The 22,554-nt window shown below is 47.3% G+C and overlaps 1 protein-coding gene across 5 annotated transcripts in view; it reads left to right on the forward strand.

Annotated features, from left to right (window-relative positions):
* The first annotated feature begins 1,422 nt into the window (after positions 1-1,422).
* Positions 1,423-22,554, forward strand: part of LOC115465071 (gametocyte-specific factor 1-like) — a 153,901-nt gene continuing 132,769 nt past the window's right edge. For 2 of the 5 annotated variants that reach the window (XM_030195471.1, XM_030195475.1), the window contains exons 1-3: positions 1,423-1,575; positions 2,299-2,429; positions 18,475-18,583. In XM_030195471.1, coding sequence (XP_030051331.1) covers positions 2,340-2,429; positions 18,475-18,583 — 199 coding nt within the window. In that variant the 5' untranslated portion in view covers positions 1,423-1,575; positions 2,299-2,339. Of the gene's footprint in view, positions 1,576-1,630; positions 1,705-2,298; positions 2,430-18,474; positions 18,584-22,554 lie in introns of those variants that run through there. The other 3 variants (XM_030195472.1, XM_030195474.1, XM_030195473.1) reach the window with 3 other exon arrangements.

Consider the following 22,554-nt stretch of genomic DNA (forward strand, 5'->3'; position numbering starts at 1 on the left):
TGAGTAGGGCTGCAGTGAAGAGATCAGCATATGGTTTGACTTAACCATAGTCCTAGCTAGTTCTGTGTATGGAGCTGATGGGTGAAAAGGGTCAAGAAAAGTCTTGATTAATTATAGCTAAGTATAGGAATGGTCCTGAAAATAATAACAAACTATAAGCTGTATGCCATTAAGTAAGATTGGCCCTTGACCCTTTAATGAATGCCAGAGTTCAGTTAGCAGTTAGTACTAGGGATATGAGAAATTAATCATAATGACATGCAGGAGTTCTGGAGCCCAAATGTCTGGTGTGAGGGGCCCAGGTCATAGGTCAGTTTAGGAAATATCGAACCTATGTAACTGATATTTTTATAGAGCTGATTGGCTGAGGCAAGGTAACCAATCTATTCTTTACCATCTGGAAAGTAAGGGGGGCTAGGAGGGGGCTTAGGACTGTCCTTCTGTGACTGTTCTCTTGTGCTTGACTGCTTAAATATTTTAAATTTAAATGCTTTACTTTTTGTCTATTAGATTGTAAGCTCTTTGAGCAGGGACTGTCTTTCTTCTGTGTTTGTACAGCGCTGCGTACACTTTGTAGCGCTCTAGAAATGTTAAATAGTAGTAGTAGTAGTATTTAAGTGGGAGTAGAAGCAGCTTACAGTCAGAAGGAGAGCAGAAGGAACAGACAGAGGGAGAGACAGCAGAAGGAGAGAAGCAGCTGAGACAGAAGCCACAAAGACACAGAGAGCTGAGAAAGAGAAGAAGAGACTTAATGCTGATGTTCTACTTTGTTTGCTGGCAAATAAAGAAGATTTCTCTCTCATTTTGATGTGTGCTGTCTGACTCCTGAAGTACCACAGATTCTGCTAACAATAGGGGTAATTCATGCATCAATTCCTGCAACACAACCACCAGCCCCGCCTCCCGATCTTGACTAAGCTCCTTTTAAATATACAAATTAAATATACTTTTAATTTTCTATTATCCCCTTTTCTCTTAATTTTTGCAATAAATGCAACATGGGTCCGATCCCGAGGCTCCCGCTGTATCCGTTTTTTTTTTTTTTTTTTACCTTTTCCCTGCAACATGTCACATCGCGGGATTCTCAACTGTAAGAAGCTGGTACCGATCTTAACTACTGTTTTCTAAAGCGCCTTTTAATGAACAACCGCTTCGTGACAATGAATAAGAAAAGCAGTAAAGTCGAAAAATGAACGAAACATCTCGATCCGAAGGTTAGCGTGCATCGTCGGGCAAAAGATACTGAACAGCGTGCATGACAAGTGCGGGGGGTGGGTACTCAATGTGACCTCCCCTTGGGGGTGTCTGGATTTCTTAATTCTTTTCAGGCCGGGAGGTGAAAAAAAAGTGCACTACGCTGGGCCCCCCCCTAGGCTCCGCCCCTTAGGCATTTCCTTGAATCCACCTGGCTGCAGACGCAGCACGCACAACAGTATTGCTAGGAAGGAGGACGAAGGACTGGGCAGTGTGGGAGGTGCTTAAGGAAGGTTAAACCCTTGATTGTTGATTGAGGAGTATTGCTGGAGAAGAGAGATCCATCCGTTAAACCTCCTCGGTTTGAACGCAGGAAATCAGGTAAAGAGAAAATGGGCAACGATGGAGTCTGAATTCAGGAAGGAAAGTGAAGGGAGCGGATTCTCTGGAAGGGCTCGAGGGTCGGAAAAGGAGAAAACTAAATAAGTAGTAGAAATATGTCCAAGGGAGGTAAACGCGAGAATGAGCCAGCAACAGGGCAGTCATTATTTGGTTTTAAACATGTATGTATATTTTTTATGCTAACAATAAGCTGAGTAATGCAAAAGCTAAGTAACATTATTTTATTTAAACAATTGCCTGATATCACATCTAGTTGATTTCTTAAGTGATTCATTCAACTTTAAACACAGCCCCTTACTACACACAAGTGGAGTTTTCTAGACCACAATGCTGCCACGCGATGACTACTACTGAGGTCGTTTCTCCACTTTAAATAAGAAAAAAAGAAAAAGTGTATTCCTTCACTTAACACTACGTAATTTGAAGAGAATTGAGCGTGTAAGCACATTTCAGCTTATTGTTAGTATTATTACTCCCTTTTGCTGCAATTTCGTCTAGTGTTATCAATATTTTTTTATAGTCTTGAGTCTACCGCTGAGTGGAGCGCAGGAGGTTTCATTCAGTGCATGTGTTCTCCAGCCGTTCTTGTGGGGAGAGCGTGGTGTATCTTTATTTCTACTTATTAAAATGTGCAATAAGTCTTTTAGTCTTTCTTTGGCTAAACTTGCATGTACTTTTTCCGATTTCTTGTCACTTATTTAGTTGCACGTTACAGGCACCGGTTTTGTTTTTGAAGAGCTGACATGGATACACTGCAGCCAATCGCGTGTCCCTATAATCCAGCGCATAAAATGAGTGCTGCGGAGTTCCGAGTGCATATGCTGACTTGTAAAGTAAGAGAACTTAAAACAGCAACTTTTGTTTTCTCATTTTCAATTTTTTTTTCTGTAGAAATGTTTGCAATACTGATGGAAATATAGTAAATATGAGTTGTGGAAAAAAAAAAGAATAAACTGTGGTAAAATGACAAAGTATGAAAATTTTAATGCAGAAAGCTTAAACTTTGTGTTTAAAATATTTTTAAAGATTTATTAAAAACATACAGAACTGTGCATGTTACTTCTAAAAACCATTCATACCTACACACAACCGTGTAGAAAATTCATAAAATATAACGTTTAATCCAGCTGTAATATGCTTTTTACCGGAGGAATCATGCGATTTCCTCTTTTTTTTCAATGCTGCATGGGTGGCTCAACACCATGGTCAATAATCACTTATATATAGTAAATGACAGCAGATAAAGACCTGTACGGTCCATCCAGTCTGTCCAATAAGATAAACTCATTTTACATGGTATGTGATACTTTATATGTATTCCCGATTTATCCTTGCCTTTCTCAGGGCATAGACCGTAGAAGTCTGCCCAGTACTGTTCTTGTACTAAATCCATGTCCTCTAGTTTTACCGCCTTCCCATCTCTGGAAAAGGTTCATTTGTGGATTAATACCTTTCAAATATTTGAATGCCTGTATTATGTCACCCCTGTTTCTCCTTTCCTCCAAGGTATACATGTTCAGGTCAGCAAGTCTCTCCTCGTACAGTTTGCAACACACATCCCATACCTTTTTCGTAGCTTTTCTTTGCACCGCTTCCAGTCTTTTTCCATCTTTAGCAAGATACGGCCTCCAAAACTGAACACAATACTCCAAGTGGGGCCTCACCAACGACTTGTAGAGGGGCATCAACACCTCATTTCTTCTGCTGGTTATGCTCTTCTCTACACAGCCTAGCATCCTTCTTGCCACGGCCATCACCTTGTCGCATTGTTTCTTCACCTTCAGATCCTCTGACACCAGCACCCCAAGGTCTCTCTCCTGAGTCGAGCTTACTAATCTTTCCTCTCCTATCCGGTATCTCTCTTTTGGGTTTCCTCACCCCAAGTGCATCTCTCTACACGTCTTGGCATTAAATTTTAACTAAGCCTATTAACTAGGGGAAATGCTAAACCACCAGAGTCGTATCGTTAATACACACATTAAGACTCCAGAATTATATCACAAATACAACTTTTATTGCATCTATGTGGCTTTACAAATCAAATGACACATCTACACAACACATATAAATACACCACCATTCATTGACCATTCACACTTCACCAGCGATAACAAACAGTGCAAAGTAAATGTCATTAAACATCATAAATGTAATTCATGCAATATGGCTACTACAGTGCACAAATATCCATCAGCAAATGTCCATCAAAAATGAACTGGCACTTATGTACTGTTCTTTCTGTAAGCGCATTCAATAGCGCTGATCCTGAGTTCATGCGGCACAAAGCATACCCTTGCTTGTGCTCCACAGCCAATGTGACTCTCAGCAGTCTAAATCAGCCGCTGCGTTCATTAACGCTCAAAATAAATACATCTGCTGAACTCAAATAGTACATTTCCAGTTTTCAACTTTTACAACCAGTTGCAGGTCACGGGTGAAGGGTGACTAAAACCACCTTCAAAGCAGATGTGCTTTTCATATTCACCACAATTCCCCGATGCTGGACCGCATTTCAGTACTCTTCCTCGGGAGGAATCATCTTTTCACCTACACCATTATAATATTCTTACCACCTTCTAAACCAAACCTTAACAAACAATATCACTTCAAAATTACCCAAAATACATATTGCTTACTGTCATTTTTCTGATTGACTGCTTGCCAGGTGGGAACTCGCATGAGCGAGGATCGGAAACCGCACCACAGAACTTTACGTCAGGGGCGTGAGCTTCTCAATTTAAATACCAGGCAATACTGACCACGCCCAGTACTATTTAAAGGCATACATTATTATACCCATTCCACCTCTTGATTAAGGCCATACGGGGGGGCCATCGTCCCCCAAGTGAAAATGTAACGTTGCTCAATTATGAGCAACCAGGCACTAATATCTGCCCTTCTACTGAGGGGAGGAACCTGCATCAATATAACACAACGAAGCTGATCAATCGAGTGATTACATGCCCTCCAATGGGCCACCAGAGGGACTTCCAATTTATGACGTATATTGCTGATATTTTCAGCCAGCCTGTTCTTCAATTGCCTCTTGGTGTGCCCAATGTAGTGTAAATCACACGGGCATGTAATACAGTATATTATACGTTCGCTGGTACAAGACGTATTATGTCTCAACAAAAACTGTCTATTAGTGTGGGGGATGGTGATCATATTAGTGTCACGGGAATACTGGCAGTATACGCACCTGCCACAAGGGGAGTGCCTACCACTGCCCGTATCTTATTAGATTGACGTTTGTAAGCCACCTTTGGGTGCTCGCTGAACTCAGGGTGCACCGCTAAAATGTGCCAATATTTATGCATGATCGAGCATAGATCAGCAAGGACCAACCTTTGGTAGGGTAGGGTGTTCCTGTCAGTGGGCTTACGAAAGATGGTTGTAGCGAACTCAGTCTACAGATCTAACGATTTTTATATAAAAAAAATCGATTTCTACTTGATTTATCCTCGAAGTAAACTTAATATGAGAATCAGCCACGTTAAGAGCCTCCATGAAGGTCTTCAGTTTGCTCAACGGGCCACGCCAAAACAAGATTATATCGTCGATGTATCTTTTCCACATGACTACATATTTATATAGGGAAGAAGTATACACATATTGCTTTTCAAACTGGGTCATATAAAGGCATGCCAATGAGGGCGCTATAGTCGCCCCTGTTGCCACACCTTGAACTTGTTCATAAAATCGGTCACAAAATTCAAAATAATTGTGACAAATCACTAGGGCCAACAGTTTTTTTTTTTTTTAACACTTCAATTTTTTGATCAGGTACATGTATCTCAGCAAAATGATTACAGGCCGATTCTATGGCCTTATCTTGTGGAATATTAGTATAGAGCGCGGCTACATCAAGACCCACCATATAGAAATCATCACCCTTCTGAGGTTCCATCTCCTCCACTATCTTTAAAAAATGCATAGTCAGGTATATATGACTCTGCTTTTTTAACTAATGGATTTAGCAACATGTCCATATATTTAGACAGCGGCTCTAGAACCGAGTCTTGAGTGGACACTATGGGGCGACCGGGCGGATCCATGAGAGACTTATGAACTTTGGGCACAAAGTAAATGTAGGGGACCTTAGGGTAAGGATGACACAAATATCGCTGTTCTTGTTTTGTCAATATACCATGTAAGATGGCACTATTAACACAGTTCTCAATCACACGTTTTAAAGAAACTGTAGGGTCACAATCAATTTGTTTATAATGAGTTTGCCGTAGTTGACCAAAACCCTCCTGCATGTACTTGTGCCTGTCCATAATCACCGTTGATCCGCCCTTATCAGCCTGTTGAATTACAATGTGGTCATCCGCAAAAGGGCACACTTTTCCTTCAAACCCTTCAGCAATGTCTCCCACAAATGTATTAAACAGAATAGGCCCCAGCACCGACCCCTGAGGAACTCCACTGCTCACCTTCCTTTCCTCTGAGCAGATTCCATTTACCACCACCCTCTGCCACCTGTCGGTCAACCAGTTTCTTATCCAGTTCACCACTTTCGGTCCTAGTTCAACCCTTTCAGCTTGTTCACGAGTCCTCTGTGGGGGACCGTATCAAAGGCTTTGCTGAAGTTCAAGTAGATTACATCTAGCGCACGTCCCTCATCCAGTTCTTTGGTCACCCAGTCAAAAAAGTCAATAAGATTCGTTTGGCAGGATTTTCCTTTGGTAAAGCCATGTTGCCTCGGGTCCTGTAACCCGTCGGTTTCTATAAAGTTAACTATACTTTCTTTCAGCAGCGACTCCATTATTTTTCCTACCACTGATGTGAGACTTACTGGTCTGTAGTTTCCCACTTCTTCCCTGTCTCCACTTTTGTGAAGAGAGACAACATCCACTCGTCTCCAGTCTCGTGGAGCCTCTCCGTCTCTAAAGAGCTATTAAATAAATCTTTAAGAGGTCCCGCCAGAACCTCTCTGAGCTCCTTCAGTATACTGGGATGTATCCCATCCGGCCTCTTAGCTTTGTTCACCTTCAGATTCTTCAACTGTTTATAAACTCTTTCTTCCGTAAACAGCGCAGTATCCACTCCATTCCCAGACGTTCCCTCGGCAGCCAACCGCGGTCCTTCTCCAGGATTTTCCTCCATGAATACCGAAGAGAAATAATTGTTTAGCATGTTTGCTTAATCTTCATCACTCTCCACATAGTCATTCTCATTATCTTTGTCTCGCAATTCCATTCCTATCTCTTCTCCTTTCTCCAATATATCTTGAGTCATCACCTCTTTTTACATCTTTAGCCATTTTTTTTCTTCCGCTCGCGCTTTCGCTAGCCGTATTCCCTTCTTCGCTTCTTACTACTACTACTACTATTTAGCATTTCTATAGCGCTACAAGGCATACGCAGCGCTGCACAAACATAGAAGAAAGACAGTCCCTGCTCAAAGAGCTTACAATCTAATAGACAAAAAATAAAGTAAGCAAATCAATTATTGTGTACAGGAAGGAGGAGGGTAGGTGGAGGCAGGTGGTTACGAGTCAAAAGCAATGTTAAAGAGGTGGGCTTTCAGTCTAGATTTAAAGGTGGCCAAGGAAGGGGCAAGAGGTAGGGGCTCAGGAAGTTTATTCCAGGCGTAGGGTGCAGCGAGACAGAAGGCGCGAAGTCTGGAGTTGGGAGTTGGCAGTAGTGGAGAAGTTTAATCCGATATTCCTTGACATCAGCAGCAGATGAATCCATTACAAATGGGTTGTGTCCACCTACCAGCAGGGGGAGATAGAGAACACTGAAAACCATAGTGCCTCTAGGACGGCTAGCTCCATCTGCCTGTTAGTATTTCTCTATCTGCCAGCAGGGTTGGACGCAGCTTGTTCAGCTCCTTGAAGATTCTGCCTGAGGTGGCTCCTGTGCTTTTGCCAGTTGTAGCAGGGGTGTTGTGGCTAAGTGGAGCCCAATTTAAAGGCACATAGGTTCGCCCTTTCCCTGCCTTACCCTTCCTCCTGTGTGGATGCAGGCATATAGGCTCGCCCTTTCCCTGCCTTTCCCACCCTCTTCTGCCTCCAGAGTACCTCTGTAGTTGTTTGCCCCCAACTTTCCTCACAGCGTTAAAAAAAAAATCGTGCTTTGACAGCGCTGCTATTTCTGAGGCTTTTCCTGACTGTGCAGTGTGACCGGAGCTCGTGGACTCGGTCCTTTGAGGTAAGAGCGGTACTCAGCTTCTCCGGGGCGGGCCCGTGGACGGCGTTCCGATCAGGGTGATTTTGGCACAAAGCCGCCATTTTGAATTTTATTCCGCCGTTTTTTCGGCGATGGCTGCTGAGGGAGTTAAGCGCTGTTCCTGTTGTGGCAAGCACAGATCAGCAGCGGGGCTCTGTAAAATGTGCTGTTTAGACGGTAGAGCCAGTACGAGCATGGCGAGCGATGATTCTTCCCGCTCGATGGAGCTGGCGCCATCTTGGAAGTGCCGCATGGCTCGACCCCCGCGGTTGTGGAGGTGTCGGAGAGCAGAGGGGCGCCTCGGGTCGAGGCTACCAGAGGAGCTCCGTTCCCTGTGGTTTCTAATTCGGAGACGGGAGGTCAGGGTGAGTTTTTCTCCCCCGAGTTTGTGCTTATTTTACATAAAGCCTTCATGCTGAAAAGAGCTCTGCTGCAGGTGTCTGACACTGTGTTGCTACCTGGTCCCCCTCCGACTGATGATGGCCCGGGGCTGATGTCACGTGGATTCCCCTGAGCATTGGATGCACGCTAAACATAGACAGGTAAATTCCCCGTCGGAGAGTGGCGCATCCCCCTTTCCCCCCCGTGGTCGGGCTGTTGGGACCATCATGGTCTGAGGAGCCAGAGGAAGGTGCTGGTTTGCCACTGGATCTGGATGATCCCACTGCGGTTTGGTACTAAGAAGCCTGCTTGTGCTTTTCCTTTGCATGACTCCATCCAAGAGCTTATTTCTGCTCAATGGGCTGACCCTGAGGGGCCCTTGAAAGTGGGCAGGGCGATGGGGCAACTTTACCCTCTGAGTGAGGAGCACTTGGCCCGTTTTGGGATGCCTAAAGTGGATGCCTTAGTCACAGCGGTGACAAAAAAGACCACCCTCCCAATAGAAGGAGGGGTCGCCCTGAAGGACATTCAGGATCTGCGGCTGGAATCAGCGCTAAAACGGTCTTTTGAGATTTCGGGGCTAGTCTTAAGGGCATCTGTTTGCAGTTGTTATGCTGCTCGAGCCTGCCTCTCTTGGTTACAACAGGCAGTGGAACAGCCTTTGGATGGTGCACAGTCCCTCGCTGAGGTTGCACCGCGCATGGAGTCGGCCTTGTCATTTTTAGCTGACACCCTCTATGATATGGTCAGAGCTTCGGCTAAACAGATGTCTGTGGCGGTGTCCGCCCGCCGCCTTCTATGGCTACGGCATTGGGCGGCTGACATGGCCTCTAATCAAAGGCTGGTGAAGTTGCCCTTTCGGGGCCTTCTGTTATTTGGAGAGGAGTTGGAGAAGTTTGTTAAAGACCTGGGGGATGCTAAACCCCAGAGGTTACCTGAGGATGGGCCGCGGCCTTCTTCCAAGGGTCAGGTGGTTCCCTCCTCCTCCAGACCTTGCTTCCGTGAAGCTCGAAGGTATCACGCCTGGGGTGCTCTGCTGGGTTTACTCAACGTGCCCGTTTTCAGCAGCAGAACTCCTTTCGCTCGGACAAACGCTCTGCAGTGGCAGGCTCAAGGCCAGGAGTTCAGGGCCGTCCTCCACAATGATGGGACGCCGGTCCACTCTTCCTTTACAGCTGTAGGAGGACACCTTTCCCTCTTTCTCGAGGAGTGGACCAAGATTACCTCAGATCAGTGGGTCCTGGACCTGATCAGAGAAGGTTACCGATTGGAATTTGGTGCCCCGCTGAGACGCGTTTGTGGAGTCCCGATGTGGCACTGCCGTCAAACGGGCGGCGGTAGAGGAGACCTTACAAGTGTTGTTGCACCTTGGAGCGGTGATCCCTGTGCCTCCCGCTGAACACAGCTGCGGTCGTTACTCCATTTATTTTGTGGTGCCGCGAAAAGGCGGTTCTTATCGGCCCATTCTCGACTTAAAGAAAGTCAACGAGTCACTAAGAGTGCAGCATTTTCACATGGAAACCCTGCGCTCTGTCATTGCGGCGGTTCAGCCAGGAGAGTTCCTCACGTCTCTGGACCTGAAAGAAGCTTACTTGCACATTCCTATATGGCCCCCGCACCAACGGTTCCTCCGGTTTGCGGTGTTGGGAAAACATTTCCAGTTTCGGGCCTTGCCTTTTGGCCTCACCACAGCTCCCCGAACCTTTTCCAAGGTAATGGTGGTGGTAGCTGCCTTTCTCAGGCGAGAGGATATCTGGGTTCACCCGTACCTCGACGACTGGCTCATCAGAGCGGACTCTACAGAAGAGAGTCGTTGCGTAACATAGTAGATGACGGCAAAAAAAGACCTGCACTGTCCATCCAGTCTGCCCAACAAAATAAACTCATATGTGCTACTTTTTGTGTATACCCTACCTTGATTTGTACCTGTCCTCTTCAGGGTACAGACCGTATAAGTCTGCCCCGCCTCCCACCATCGGCTCTGCCACCCAATCTCGGCTAAGCTCCTGAGGATCCATTCCTTCTGAACAGGATTCCTTTATGTTTATCCCACGTAACAGCCAGAGTGGTCTCAGTACTTCAATCTCTGGGCTGGGTCGTCAAAATACCCAAAAGTCACCTGACCCCCTCTCAATCTGTAGAATATTTGGGGGTCCGGTTTGACATGGCCTCAGGGTTTGTCTTTCTACCCGACCAAAGGCGGTGCAAGCTTCAGAATCAGGTCCGTCTGCTCCTGCGGATGCCTCGCCCGCGAGCTTGGGACTTTGTCCAGCTGTTGGGGGTCGATGACGGCCACCTTGGAAGTGGTGCCATGGGCGAGAGCACACATGAGACCTCTGCAGATTGCCCTGCTTCAACGATGGTCTCCTATGTCCCAGGATTATCAACGCAGACTTGCGTGGCTCCCTGCGGCCCGACTCAGTATGGAGTGGTGGTTCTCTGACAGCATGCTGCGGCGAGGAATGCAGCTAGCGCTTCCCTATTTGGTGCCTGGTGGTAACGGATGCCAGCCTGAAGGGCTGGGGAGCACATTGCCAGGGAAGCTATGCCCAGGGTCTGTGGACACCCGAGGAAACGGGGTGGTCCATCAATCGCTTGGAACTGAGAGCGATATCCCAGGCTCTTCTGGCCTTTCACAAGACTCTGGAGGGACTGGCTGTCAGAGTTCTGTCGGACAACACGACAGCAGTGGCCTACGTAAATCGTCAGGGCGGCACTCAGTGCCACTCACTGGCCGCAGAGGCTGCTCAGATATGCCACTGGGCCGAGCTACATCTGCAGCTTCTGTCAGCAGCTTACATAGCAGGTCAGAGCAACGTGCAAGCCGATTTTCTAAGCAGGTATCAAATCGACCCTGCGGAGTGGGAACTGGCAGACAAAGTGTTCCTTTAGATCTGTGCCAAATGGGGAACGCCCGTATCGGTTCTTATGACCTCAAGCACAAATGTCAAAGTCCTGTTCTTTTTCAGCAGACTGAGAGATCCTCGCTCGGCGGGGTTGGATGCTTTGGCTCAACCCTGGCCTCCGTGCCTCCTGTATGTGTTCCCTCCTTGGCCCTTAATAGAGCGACTCCTCCTTCGAATTCGGCTGCATCAAGGAGTGGTGATCTTCATTGCCCCGGATTGGTGCAGGCGGCTGTGGTATGTGAACGTTCGGAGGATGCTGGTGGAGGCTCCCCTTCCCTTGCCTCTGGTACCGAACCTGTTGACGCAGAGTCTGGTGACCATGGAGGATCCATGCCACTTTGGTCTTACGGCATGGCTATTGAGAGGGCGCAATTGAGAGACCAGGGCTATTCTAACAAGGTCATCTCCACTCTCGCAGGCCCGCAAGCGTTCCACTTCCGTGGCCTATGCTCGGATCTGGCTTCAGTTTGAGGCTTGGTGTGCTTCTAAAGCGATCACACCCATGCTGGCTTCTGTCTCGCCGATACTTGACATTTTGCAGGATGGTGTACAAAAAAGCTTGGCCTATAATTCCCTGCGTGTTCAAGTGGCAGCGTTGGCATGTTTTCGGGGGAAGGTCTCGGGCCGCTCCCTGGCTGTGCATCAGGATATTGCACGGTTTCTTAGAGGGGTGCTTCAGTTCCGGCCTCCCGTGCGGGCCCCTTATCCGGCTTGGAACCTGGGGCTAGTATTAAAGGCTCTTCAGTGTTCGCCCTTCGAGTCGCTGAGGCAAGCTTCGGAGAAGGATGTGACTCTAAAGACATCTTTTTGGTGGCCATTACATCGGCGAGACGGGTGTCTGAGCTCCAGGCGCTGTCCTGTTGAGACCCATTTCTGCAATTCTCAGAGTCCGGAGTTACGGTACGTACTGTGCCTTCCTGCCTAAGGTGGTTTCAGCGTGCCTAAGGTGGTTTCAGCGTACCTAAACCAGCCTATTTTTCTGCCCTCCTTTACTAGAGAGGAGTTTCCGGAATCTTTTGGGCAGTTGCACCTTCTGGATGTGCGCAGGGCTCTGTTGCAGTATCTGCAGATGTCAAATGCTTTCAGGACCTCTGATCACCTTTTTGTATTGTTGTCAGGTCCTCGCAGAGGGTCTCCAGCGTCTAAAGCCACTATAGCCCGTTGGCTTAAGGAAGCCATTTTTTCTGCATATCTGCTATCTGGCCGGCCTCCACCTGATGCCTTTAAGGCACATTCCACAAGAGCGATTTCCTCCTCTTGGGCTGGGACGGGAGCACTCTCTCTTCAAGAGATATGTAGTGCAACTACTTGGGCTTCTAAGCTCTCTTTTGCCCGCCATTACAGGCTGGATGTGGCTGCCAGGTGGGATGCGCTTTTTGGAGCACAAGTGCTTGTGTGTGGTGTGGCTTGTTCCCGCCCTATCTAGAGATTGCTTTGATACATCCCATTCGTAATGGATTCATCTGCTGCTGATGACATGGAAGGGAAAATTAGGTTCGTACCTTGGTAATTTTCTTTCCTTTAGTCACAGCAGATGAATCCATGATCCCTCCCTGATTGACTCTGTTTTGTGTTCAGTTTTTCCTGCAGATATGTTCCCTCATTGGGAGAAGTTGGAAAACAAGTCTTCAGGTTTTCTGTTCTGCTACAAGGAGGTTGAGTTCGTCCCTCCTTTCTGTTATTGTTCTGGGGCATTCGTTCGCTGTGAGGAAAGTTCATGCTATGCTACTTTGCGGTTTAACACTGCTTTGGAAGCTTCAAAATACTGAGAGGCAGATGGAGCTAGCCGTCCTAGAGGCACTATGGTTTTCAGTGTTCTCTATCTCTCCCTGCTGGTAGGTGGACACAACCCATTCGTAATAGATTCATCTGCTGTGACTAAAGGAAAGAAAATTACCAAGGTAAGAACCTAATTTTCCCATCTTTTCTGTGATCCTCTTGTTGCGTTCTTTTGTATTTCTTGAAAAAAGCTTCTTTTGCTCTTATTTTTTCAGCTACTTGTTTGGAGAACCATATAGGCTTCCTGCTTCTCTTGTTTCTCACAAAAAGATCAGTCGCCATATTTAGAGCAGCCTTTAGCTTGGACCACTGTTTTTCCACTTCTCCGCCTTCCCACGCTAACTGCTCCTTCAGGTATTCCCCCATTTTGTCAAAATCAGTATGTCTGAAATCCAGTACTTTGAGTTTTGTGCGTCCATACCTTTGCCCTTATATCACACTTCACATAGTCCAGCTCAATTACAATCTACCAAACTTGGTAAGTGTTAAACATATAGACTACAGAATGGGATGGGGACAGAACCCACAAGGACGGGGAAAAACATTGAAGACTGTGTTAATGAACTGGAGTGTTATTTATGTTTGATGCAGACGACAATATTTTTACTTTCTTTGAAAAACAAGCAAACATGCTGGCCACCAACTAGCAAAATTTGAATGGGGGATCCTCTACATCCTGCTACCAGCACATCTTCTAAGAAGACATCTTCTGTTGCAGGAAGGACTGTGGAAGACAGGAGAGCTAGACTGAATCCTGAGATTGTTGTTGACTTCTTATTCATCCATAGGTTAAAAAAATCATAACAGTACTTCATAGGGCATATTTCTTCCCTCTAGGGCATACAGAAGGGGTTGTATTTGTACCCCTGGACATTTTGACAGGGTGGATTAAGATTCCTTGGGGTAGTATAAATAAGCTATTGTTGGGGTTGGAAGGCTTAGAGGGTGGTGGTGAGGAGGATTATTATAGCTGCTTGCTGTTGTTATTGTTTTCTATTTGTAATTTATATAGAATAGTTGCACAGCATATTGTTCCTTTTTATACTTTAATAAAATTTAAATATAAAATCATAATTGTTCAAGGCTTCTGCAGATGAGCCCATGGGGACAGGACGGAGACGGGTTGGGAACAGAGACAGAGCCTGTGGGGATGGGGCGGGGACGGAGACAAACTTTGTCCCTGTGTCATTCTCTAATGTAGACCACTTATGCTTTTAAGGAACAAAACTTAATTGGTCCCCTTAAGGAACTGTGAAAAGTATATCTTGATCGTCACTCGGCTGTCTTACCATTCAAACTACAAGTCTGGTGCAGATGAGTTGTCCAAGAACAGCAAGATTCCACATCTTGGCTCCTCAATGCGGAGCCACATTTTGCATAAAGCTTCATCAGGAGGAGCAATCCCATGTCCTTAATCAAGTGGAGGAGTGGCCTAGTGGTTAGGGTGGTGGACTTTGGTCCTGGGGAACTGAGGAACTGAGTTCGATTCCCGGCACAGGCAGCTCCTTGTGACTCTGGGCAAGTCACTTAACCCTCCATTGCCTGCCGCATTGAGCCTGCCATGAGTGGGAAAGTGCGGGGTACAAATGTAACAAAAATAAAATAATCTATAAATGAATATAGCCAAAATTACAATCTGAAAAACATCCAAACTATCTACAGCAGCTTACCGATGAGATGATTTCCAAGCCTGTCTCCCAGAGACTGCTATATTCAAACTGATCAAAAAGCTCTTCTATTTCTGGGGGTAGAGTAATCCACCCACCCTAATGCTGAAACTACCCATAATTCACCATTCCACCTCCACATGTAAACCTGCTGGGGCTATAGTGTCCCACTGGAATATCAAGTGTTCTTTATTAAGCAAAACCCCCGTGATGTCACGACCTCTGTGCAACGTGACCTGCATGACTACTACTACTACTTAACATTTCTAGAGCGCTACTAGGGTTACGCAGCGCTGTACAGTTTAACAAAGAAGGACAGTCCCTGCTCAAAGGAACTTACAATCTAAAGGACGAAATGTCAAGTTGGGGCAGTCTAGATTTCCTGAATAGATGTAAAGTGGTTAGGTGCCGAAGGAGACATTGAAGAGGTGGGCTTTGAGTAAGGATTTGAAGATGGGCAGGGAGGGGACCTGGCGTACGGGCTCAGGGAGTTTATTCCAAGCATGGGGTGAGGCGAGGCAGAAAGGGCGGAGCCTGGAGTTGGCGGTGGTGGAGAAGGGTACTGAAAGGAGGGATTTGTCTTGAGAGCGGAGGTTACGGGTAGGAACGTAAGGGGAGATGAGGGTAGAGAGGTAAGGAGGGGCTGCAGATCGAGTGCATTTGTAGGTTAGTAGGAGAAACTTGAACTGTATGCGGTACCTGATCGGAAGCCAGTGAAATGACTTGAGGAGAGGGGTGATATGAGTATATTAGTCCAGGCGGAAGATAAGACGTGCAGCAGAGTTCTGAACGGACTGAAGGGGGGATAGATGGCTAAGTGGGAGGCCAGTGAGGAGTAGGTTGCAGTAGTCAAGGCGAGAGATAATGAGAGAGTGGATGAGAGTTCGAGTGGTGTGCTCAGAGAGGAAAGGGCGAATTTTGCTAATGTTATAGAGGAATTAGCGACAGGTCTTGTCTATCTGCTGGATATGCCAGAGAAGGAGAAGGAGTCGAAGATGACTTTGAGGTTGCGGGCAGATGAGACGGGGTCGATGAGGGTGTTATCAACTGAGATGAAGAGTGGCGGGAGGGAAGACAATAAGCTCGGTCTTGGCCATGTTCAGTTTCAGGTGGCGGTTGGACATCCAGGCAGCAATGTCGGACAAGCAGGCCGATACTTTGGCCTGGGTTTCCGCAGTGATGTCTGGTGTGGAGAGATAAAGCTGGGTGTCGTCAGCATAAGTGTCAACCTAATATCTTCCAGAGAATGACACACCGGTACCCAGTGGGACACTAAAAAAGCCTCCTTTTGTCAAATTTTTAATATTACTAATGTGCTCAGCCAAATGTTTGTTTCCTCTTAGTTTGACCTATATAATATAAATTACACAGGTACATAATACAGTAAAGTACTTGGCTACTTTTCACATGTGGTTGTATAGCTCAGATAAAATTTATTCATTGTACGTGGAATATCAATATGACTGGTGGTCAAAGCAAATTTACAGTACATACATCGTCCAACAGACTGCACAAATCTGGATGCTTTTAAAAGCTCATCAGTATTGACACTTCTCTTATATGCAATTATGGGGTGTTCCTGGAGCTCAGAATGAACCCTGATAACACCCCAGTGTTTGCAGATACTGTTACAAATGACATGACCACAGTTCGAATATGGAAGAACACACACTGGAACCATCTGCACAGCTTTTTGCTTGGGTAAAAATAACCACGGACGTTGGGCATAATGAGCCCTTTTATACACCCTTTTCACTACTTTGACAGGGTACCCCCTCTGAATAAAATGCAGCAACCCTTTGCCTGAACCTTAAACTTAGTGACTGAACAATCCAGTCTCCTCAGTCTAAGAAGCTGTCCTATGGGGATACCTTGGTTCAAAGATCTAGGATGAAAACTGCTAATATATTACTGTCCGTGCTCTTCCTATATACAGACGTAGTAAGAAAATTCCCAGGGGAAAATTGAATCTGAATATCCAAAAATTTACTGAGTTTGGTAGATTGTAATGTGAAGTGATTATCTTACATGGTGTTGAGCCACCCATGCAGCGTTGCAGCACTGACAAAAGCGTAAATCATATGATTGCGCCGGTAGCGGGGCATTTATTAAACATTTTAGCGGGTTTTTGTGAAACTTTGTTGTATGCATTTTCTACAAGGTGGTTTGTGTGTAGGTTTGAATGAATGATTTTGGAAGGAATGATGCACAGTTTTATATGTTGATTAGAGCATTTATTTCTCAATAGCTTTTTATGCCACAAATCATGGCACACTGATTCCCAACTTGCTTCTTTTAATGTGCCCCTGACACTTGAAATGGCTGGTTTTATCCCCATCATCTTTGTTTCCTTTAGAGAACCAAAGTTTGATTTAGATTGTAAGCTCTTTTGAGCAGGGACTGTCTTTCTTCACGTTATTGTAAAGCGCTGCATACGACTGGTAGCGCTATAGAAGTGATTTATAGTAGTAGTAGTAATTCTGGTGTGATTCAGGTAGGTTTGAGCATACTGAGCTTGATACAATAAAGCATGAGTAAAAATGTGCACGTTTTTTGATGTTGAAAAATAAGTCCCATTACAATAAGCTAATATGTAAATTTATTGAGACTTTAAAAGGTGCAAAAGCATGAGTAAGTCATACTAAGTTTAGCACACTTTGTTGGAAGGTGTGTTTAATATTTATAAAAATTTGCTAGACTAAACTGTCCTGATGGTCTTACTGTTCCAAGAGCAAATTCATAAAATAAGTAGTTATGAGGCATATATCTAGCCATTGAATTAAAAATATATATATATATATTGGAGGCTGGCTGGGATCCCTAAGACAGAAGGACTGTAGTCTGAAAATCCCAAACAGTTGCAGGACAAAATGGTACTTAGAACCAGGATTTTTTTTGTACCAGCTCTCTTTTCAGTTTAGGGTTTGTGTACCTCAGAAGTGCAGCATACTACCCAGAGCAGATATTTTGCCTGCCTGTGCCTCCCCCCCCCCCCCCCCCCCCCCAGCCAATGAGACTGTGTCCTGGGTCCAGTTCCCTCCACGCATTTAGGATGTATTGGCTTTTTTTTCCCCCGGCCTTAGCTAGGGAGGACAGAGAGATATCTTCGTTGAGGCCCTGTGAACAGTTACTTTTGATAACCTGTGAGCAGCTATATGTCCTGATCTCCCCAGATACTATTTAGTACACAGATGTTTAGATAGTGTTATAATTGATCCATAATTCAGTACCTGTTATTATTTTGCTGATTGCATCTTTTCTGTTCATTGTTCTAATTTTTCATGACAAGCATTTTTAGTTTGTTGCCTCCGCTTGTCTGAACTAAGAATCCTGGTGGTTTGTGTGTTGGGTCTGTGGGTGCTTTCTAGGAATTGTGGGACCACTGGGAGCGTTGCCCCAGTAACCTTAGGAATCACTGGGGCTAATTTGAGAGTGGGAGACTCGCCTAGAGGCAGTTGGAATCCAGTCGGTGGGAGGAGGGTGCTAGTGTAGAGCACAAGTGGCAGGTACAGGCGGATCTGAGTTGTGCTTGGGATAGACCCTCTGAGTGGTTGCGGGGTAGCCGCAGGTGGATACTAGGCGCAGAACCAAGCCAGAAAGAATTTAAAATTTTAATAAAAACAAACCAACCAAAAAACCCTAAACTAAACCAAAGCTAGAATTGTGTGTCAATCTAAGCATGTTTAATGAAAAAGTGATTTGATATAACTTGAAAAGGTTTGTTAAACCAGACCAAGGTGTGAAGTGGGAGAGAGCAACACAAATATGATGTAAATGCCTAGTTATGGCTCTGGCATAGTGTATTCAGATAGGGAACATTACATTCAGATCATGATAGTATTTGTTAACAATCCCTGATCTTTAATCACAAGACAAATTTTTTAAAACTCAACAGACCATAAACTCAATTTATGCCCTTCTCAAGCAATAAACATTTTATTCCAGTTTTTTTCTCCTTTCCTGTAGGAGAAAGATACCCAGCTGAATTCAAGGTTTCAGAAAACAAAATTACAATGGTGGAAGTTAGAAAACAGAAATAAACCAGCAGAGAGTATGAATGTGCCAGACACTTCTGGTAAGTAACATATCCTTTATTTGCATGCTAAGAGCATAATCGTATTTTGAGCTCTGATTTTATTAGAGTGCTGTGCCCCTAATGCACAGTTTTTTGCCAATATGATGACATTTGGTAGAATAATTAAGCCAAATGGATGGGAAAAGTGAAGCAAACAAAATAGAATTTAAATAAAACTTTAAATCTTTTGAATAGCCTAGTGGTTAGTGCAGTGGACTTTGATCCTGGGGAACTGAGTTCGATTCCCACTGCAGCGCCTTGTGACTGTGGGCAAGTCACTTAACCCCCCATTGCCCCAGGTACAAAATAAGTACCTGTATATATGTAAACTGCTTTGAATGTAGTTGCAAAATACCACAGAAAGGCGGTATATCAAGTCCCATTTTCCTTTCCCTTAACTAATGAAAGTTTAACCGCTGTTCATCATGGACAGCAGCCCAGTGCACAAATAAAAATAAAAAAGTTAAATATGTAGCATAAACACTTTTTACAACCAGACAGGGTATTCTCCGAGGACAAGCAGGCTGCTTGTTCTCACTGATGGGTTGACGTCCTCGGCAGCCCCCTCCATCGGAAAGTTTACTAGCAAAGGCCTTTGCTAGTCCTCGCGCACCCATGCGCACCGTGCATGCGCGGCCGTCTTCCCGCCCGAAACCGGCTCGAGCCGGCCAGTCTTCTTTCGTCCGCACTCGGTACGGTCGTGTTACGCCGTTCGTGCCCCAGAGAGTCGACCTCGCGCGTCCTTTTCGACGTGTTTTTGTCCTTTTTTTCCTTGAGAAAAGTTCGGGAAGCGCTCCGGTAGTATTCCGGAAGACCCTTTCGGGTTTTCTGCCCTTCCCGTATTTCTTAGTTTTTGCCCCGTAAGTTTTCTTTCGTTGTCGGGGTAGGCCTCTTTTGGCCTCGGTCGAGATTTTTCTCCCTCTAAATTTTGGTGCTTCAATTTTCGCCATTTCGGCTTTTGATTTTGCCGGCGTGATTTTTCCGCCCATGACATCGAAGCCTTCCAGCGGCTTCAAGAAGTGCACCCAGTGCGCCCGGGTAATCTCGCTCACTGATAGGCACTCTGCGTGTCTTCAGTGTCTAGGGGCCCAGCACCGCCCTCAGAACTGCAGTCTGTGTTCCCTGTTACAAAGGCGGACTCAGGTAGCGAGATTAGCCCAGTGGAACGTTTTGTTCTCGGGCTCTTCGTCGGCATCGGCACCGGAGGCATCGAGTGCATCGACGTCGTCAGCGTCCGGACCATCTTCCTTGGCTGCCGCTCCATCGACTGCATCGAGGCATCGGACCTCTGCATCGGCGCCGAGGCATCGGGCGACTGTATCGACGTCAGTGGTACCGAGACTTCGTCTGCTGATGTCGTCGGACGGAGGTGCATCGTCAGGAGTGCAGGTGAGGGCTGTCCATTCCCCTGCTGGTGGCGGTGAGCCTTCGGGTGGGTCTCCTCCTACCCTGAGGGCTCCTGCGGTACAGCCCCCCCGGGATCGACCCTCTTCGGTCTCGGCCCCGAGGAAGCGACGGATGGATTCTACGTCCTCCTCGTCGGTGCCGGGGAGCTCCGGTGACATGCTTCGGAAGAAGTCGAAAAAGCATCGACACCGGTCTCCTCCCCGCGTCGGCACCGAGAGCTCTGGGTCGCCGAGGGATTCGGCACCCAGCAGGCATCGGCACCGAGAGGACCGCTCACCCTCTGTTCAGGAGGTGTCGATGCGCTCCACTCTGGACAGCCCGGAACAGCCTCCTCGCCCGGAACAGGTTCTGGCGTCGACGCCTGCATCGACCTCTCAGCCTTTCTCTGCAGCCGCTCTAAACGAGAGCCTCCGGGCCGTTCTCCCAGAGATTCTGGGAGAGCTGTTGCGCCCTACCCCTCCGGTACCGTCGAGCGTGGCGCCGGCTGGCCCATCGCCCAGGTTGAGGTCCCCGACGTCGGTACCGCGTGCGGTGCCGACCGCGGCCACCTCCCAGGAAGGCTCCCCGACTACGTCGGCGGAGGGAGCTTCGCCGATGCGGGCGAGGGAGTCTACCTCTCGACGCCCCCACCGTGGATGGGGTTCCACCGAGTCGAGCAGGGCGAGGTTGCAGACACAGGTCCGTGAACTTGTGTCTGACACCGAGGGTGAGGCCTCGTGGGAGGAAGAGGAGGACCCCAGATATTTCTCTGACGAGGAGTCTGAGGGTCTTCCTTCTGATCCTACTCCCTCTCCTGAAAGACAGCTTTCTCCTCCCGAGAGTCTGTCTTTTGCTTCCTTTGTCCGGGAGATGTCTACGGCCATCCCCTTCCCGGTGGTTGTGGAGGACGAGCCCAGGGCTGAAATGTTTGAGCTCCTGGACTATCCTTCTCCACCTAAGGAAGCGTCCACTGTTCCCTTGCACCATGTCCTGAAAAAGACATTGCTTGCGAACTGGACCAAGCCACTAAGTAATCCCCACATTCCCAAGAAGATCGAGTCCCAGTACCGGATCCATGGGGACCCAGAGCTGATGCGCACCCAGTTGCCTCATGACTCTGGAGTTGTGGATTTGGCCCTAAAGAAGGCTAAGAGTTCTAGGGAGCATGCTTCGGCACCCCCGGGCAAAGACCCTAGAACCTTAGACTCCTTTGGGAGGAAGGCCTACCATTCTTCTATGCTCGTGGCCAAGATCCAGTCTTACCAGCTCTACACGAGCATACACATGCGGAACAATGTGCGGCAGTTGGCGGGCTTGGTTGATGCTCTTCCCCCTGAGCAAGCCAAGCCTTTTCAGGAGGTGGTCAGGCAGCTGAAGGCGTGCAGAAAATTCCTGGCCAGAGGAGTTTATGACACTTTTGATGTTGCGTCCAGGGCCGCTGCTCAAGGTGTGGTGATGCGCAGGCTCTCATGGCTGCGTGCCGCCGACCTGGAGAATAGACTCCAGCAGCGGATTGCGGACTCGCCTTGCCGTGCGGACAACATTTTTGGAGAAAAAGTCGAGCAGGTGGTAGAGTCTCTCCACCAGCGGGACACCGCATTCGACAAGTTCTCCCGCCGACAACCTTCAGCCTCTACCTCTACAGGTAGAAGATTTTTCGGGGGAAGGAAGACTGGTCCCTATGCTTCTGGTAAGCGTAGGTACAATCCTCCTTCCCGACAGCCTGCGGCCCAGGCTAAGCCCCAGCTCGCTCGCTCTCGTCAGCAGCGTGCGCCTCAGCAAGGCCCCGCGGCTCCCCAGCAAAAGCAAGGGGCGAGCTTTTGACTGGCTCCAGCAGAGCATAGCCGACATCCAAGTGTCAGTGCCGGGCGACCTGCCGGTCGGGGGGAGGTTGAAAGCTTTTCACCAAAGGTGGCCTCTCATAACCTCCGACCAGTGGGTTCTGCAAATAGTCCGGCAAGGATACACCCTCAATTTGGCCTCAAAACCTCCAAATTGTCCACCGGGAGCTCAGTCTTTCAGCTTCCAGCACAAGCAGGTACTTGCAGAGGAACTCTCCGCCCTTCTCAGCGCCAATGCGGTCGAGCCCGTGCCATCCGGGCAAGAAGGGCTGGGATTCTATTCCAGGTACTTCCTTGTGGAAAAGAAAACGGGGGATGCGTCCCATCCTAGACCTAAGGGCCCTGAACAAATATCTCGTAAAAGAAAAGTTCAGGATGCTTTCCCTGGGCACCCTTCTCCCCATGATTCAGCAAAACGATTGGCTATGCTCTCTGGACTTGAAGGATGCCCCTACACACATCCCGATACTGCCAGCTCACAGACAGTATCTGCGATTTCAGTTGGGCACACGCCACTTCCAGTACTGTGTGCTACCCTTTGGGCTCGCCTCTGCGCCCAGGGTGTTCACAAAGTGCCTAGCTGTGGTAGCAGTGGCACTTCGCAGGCTGGGGGTGCACGTGTTCCCATATCTTGACGATTGGCTGGTGAAGAACACATCCGAGGCAGGAGCCCTGCAGTCCATGCAGATGACTATTCGCCTCCTGGAGCTACTGGGGTTTGTGATAAATTACCCAAAGTCCCAT

The sequence above is a fragment of the Microcaecilia unicolor genome, chromosome 3, assembly GCF_901765095.1.
Source record: "Microcaecilia unicolor chromosome 3, aMicUni1.1, whole genome shotgun sequence".
Taxonomy (NCBI): Eukaryota; Metazoa; Chordata; class Amphibia; order Gymnophiona; family Siphonopidae; genus Microcaecilia; species Microcaecilia unicolor.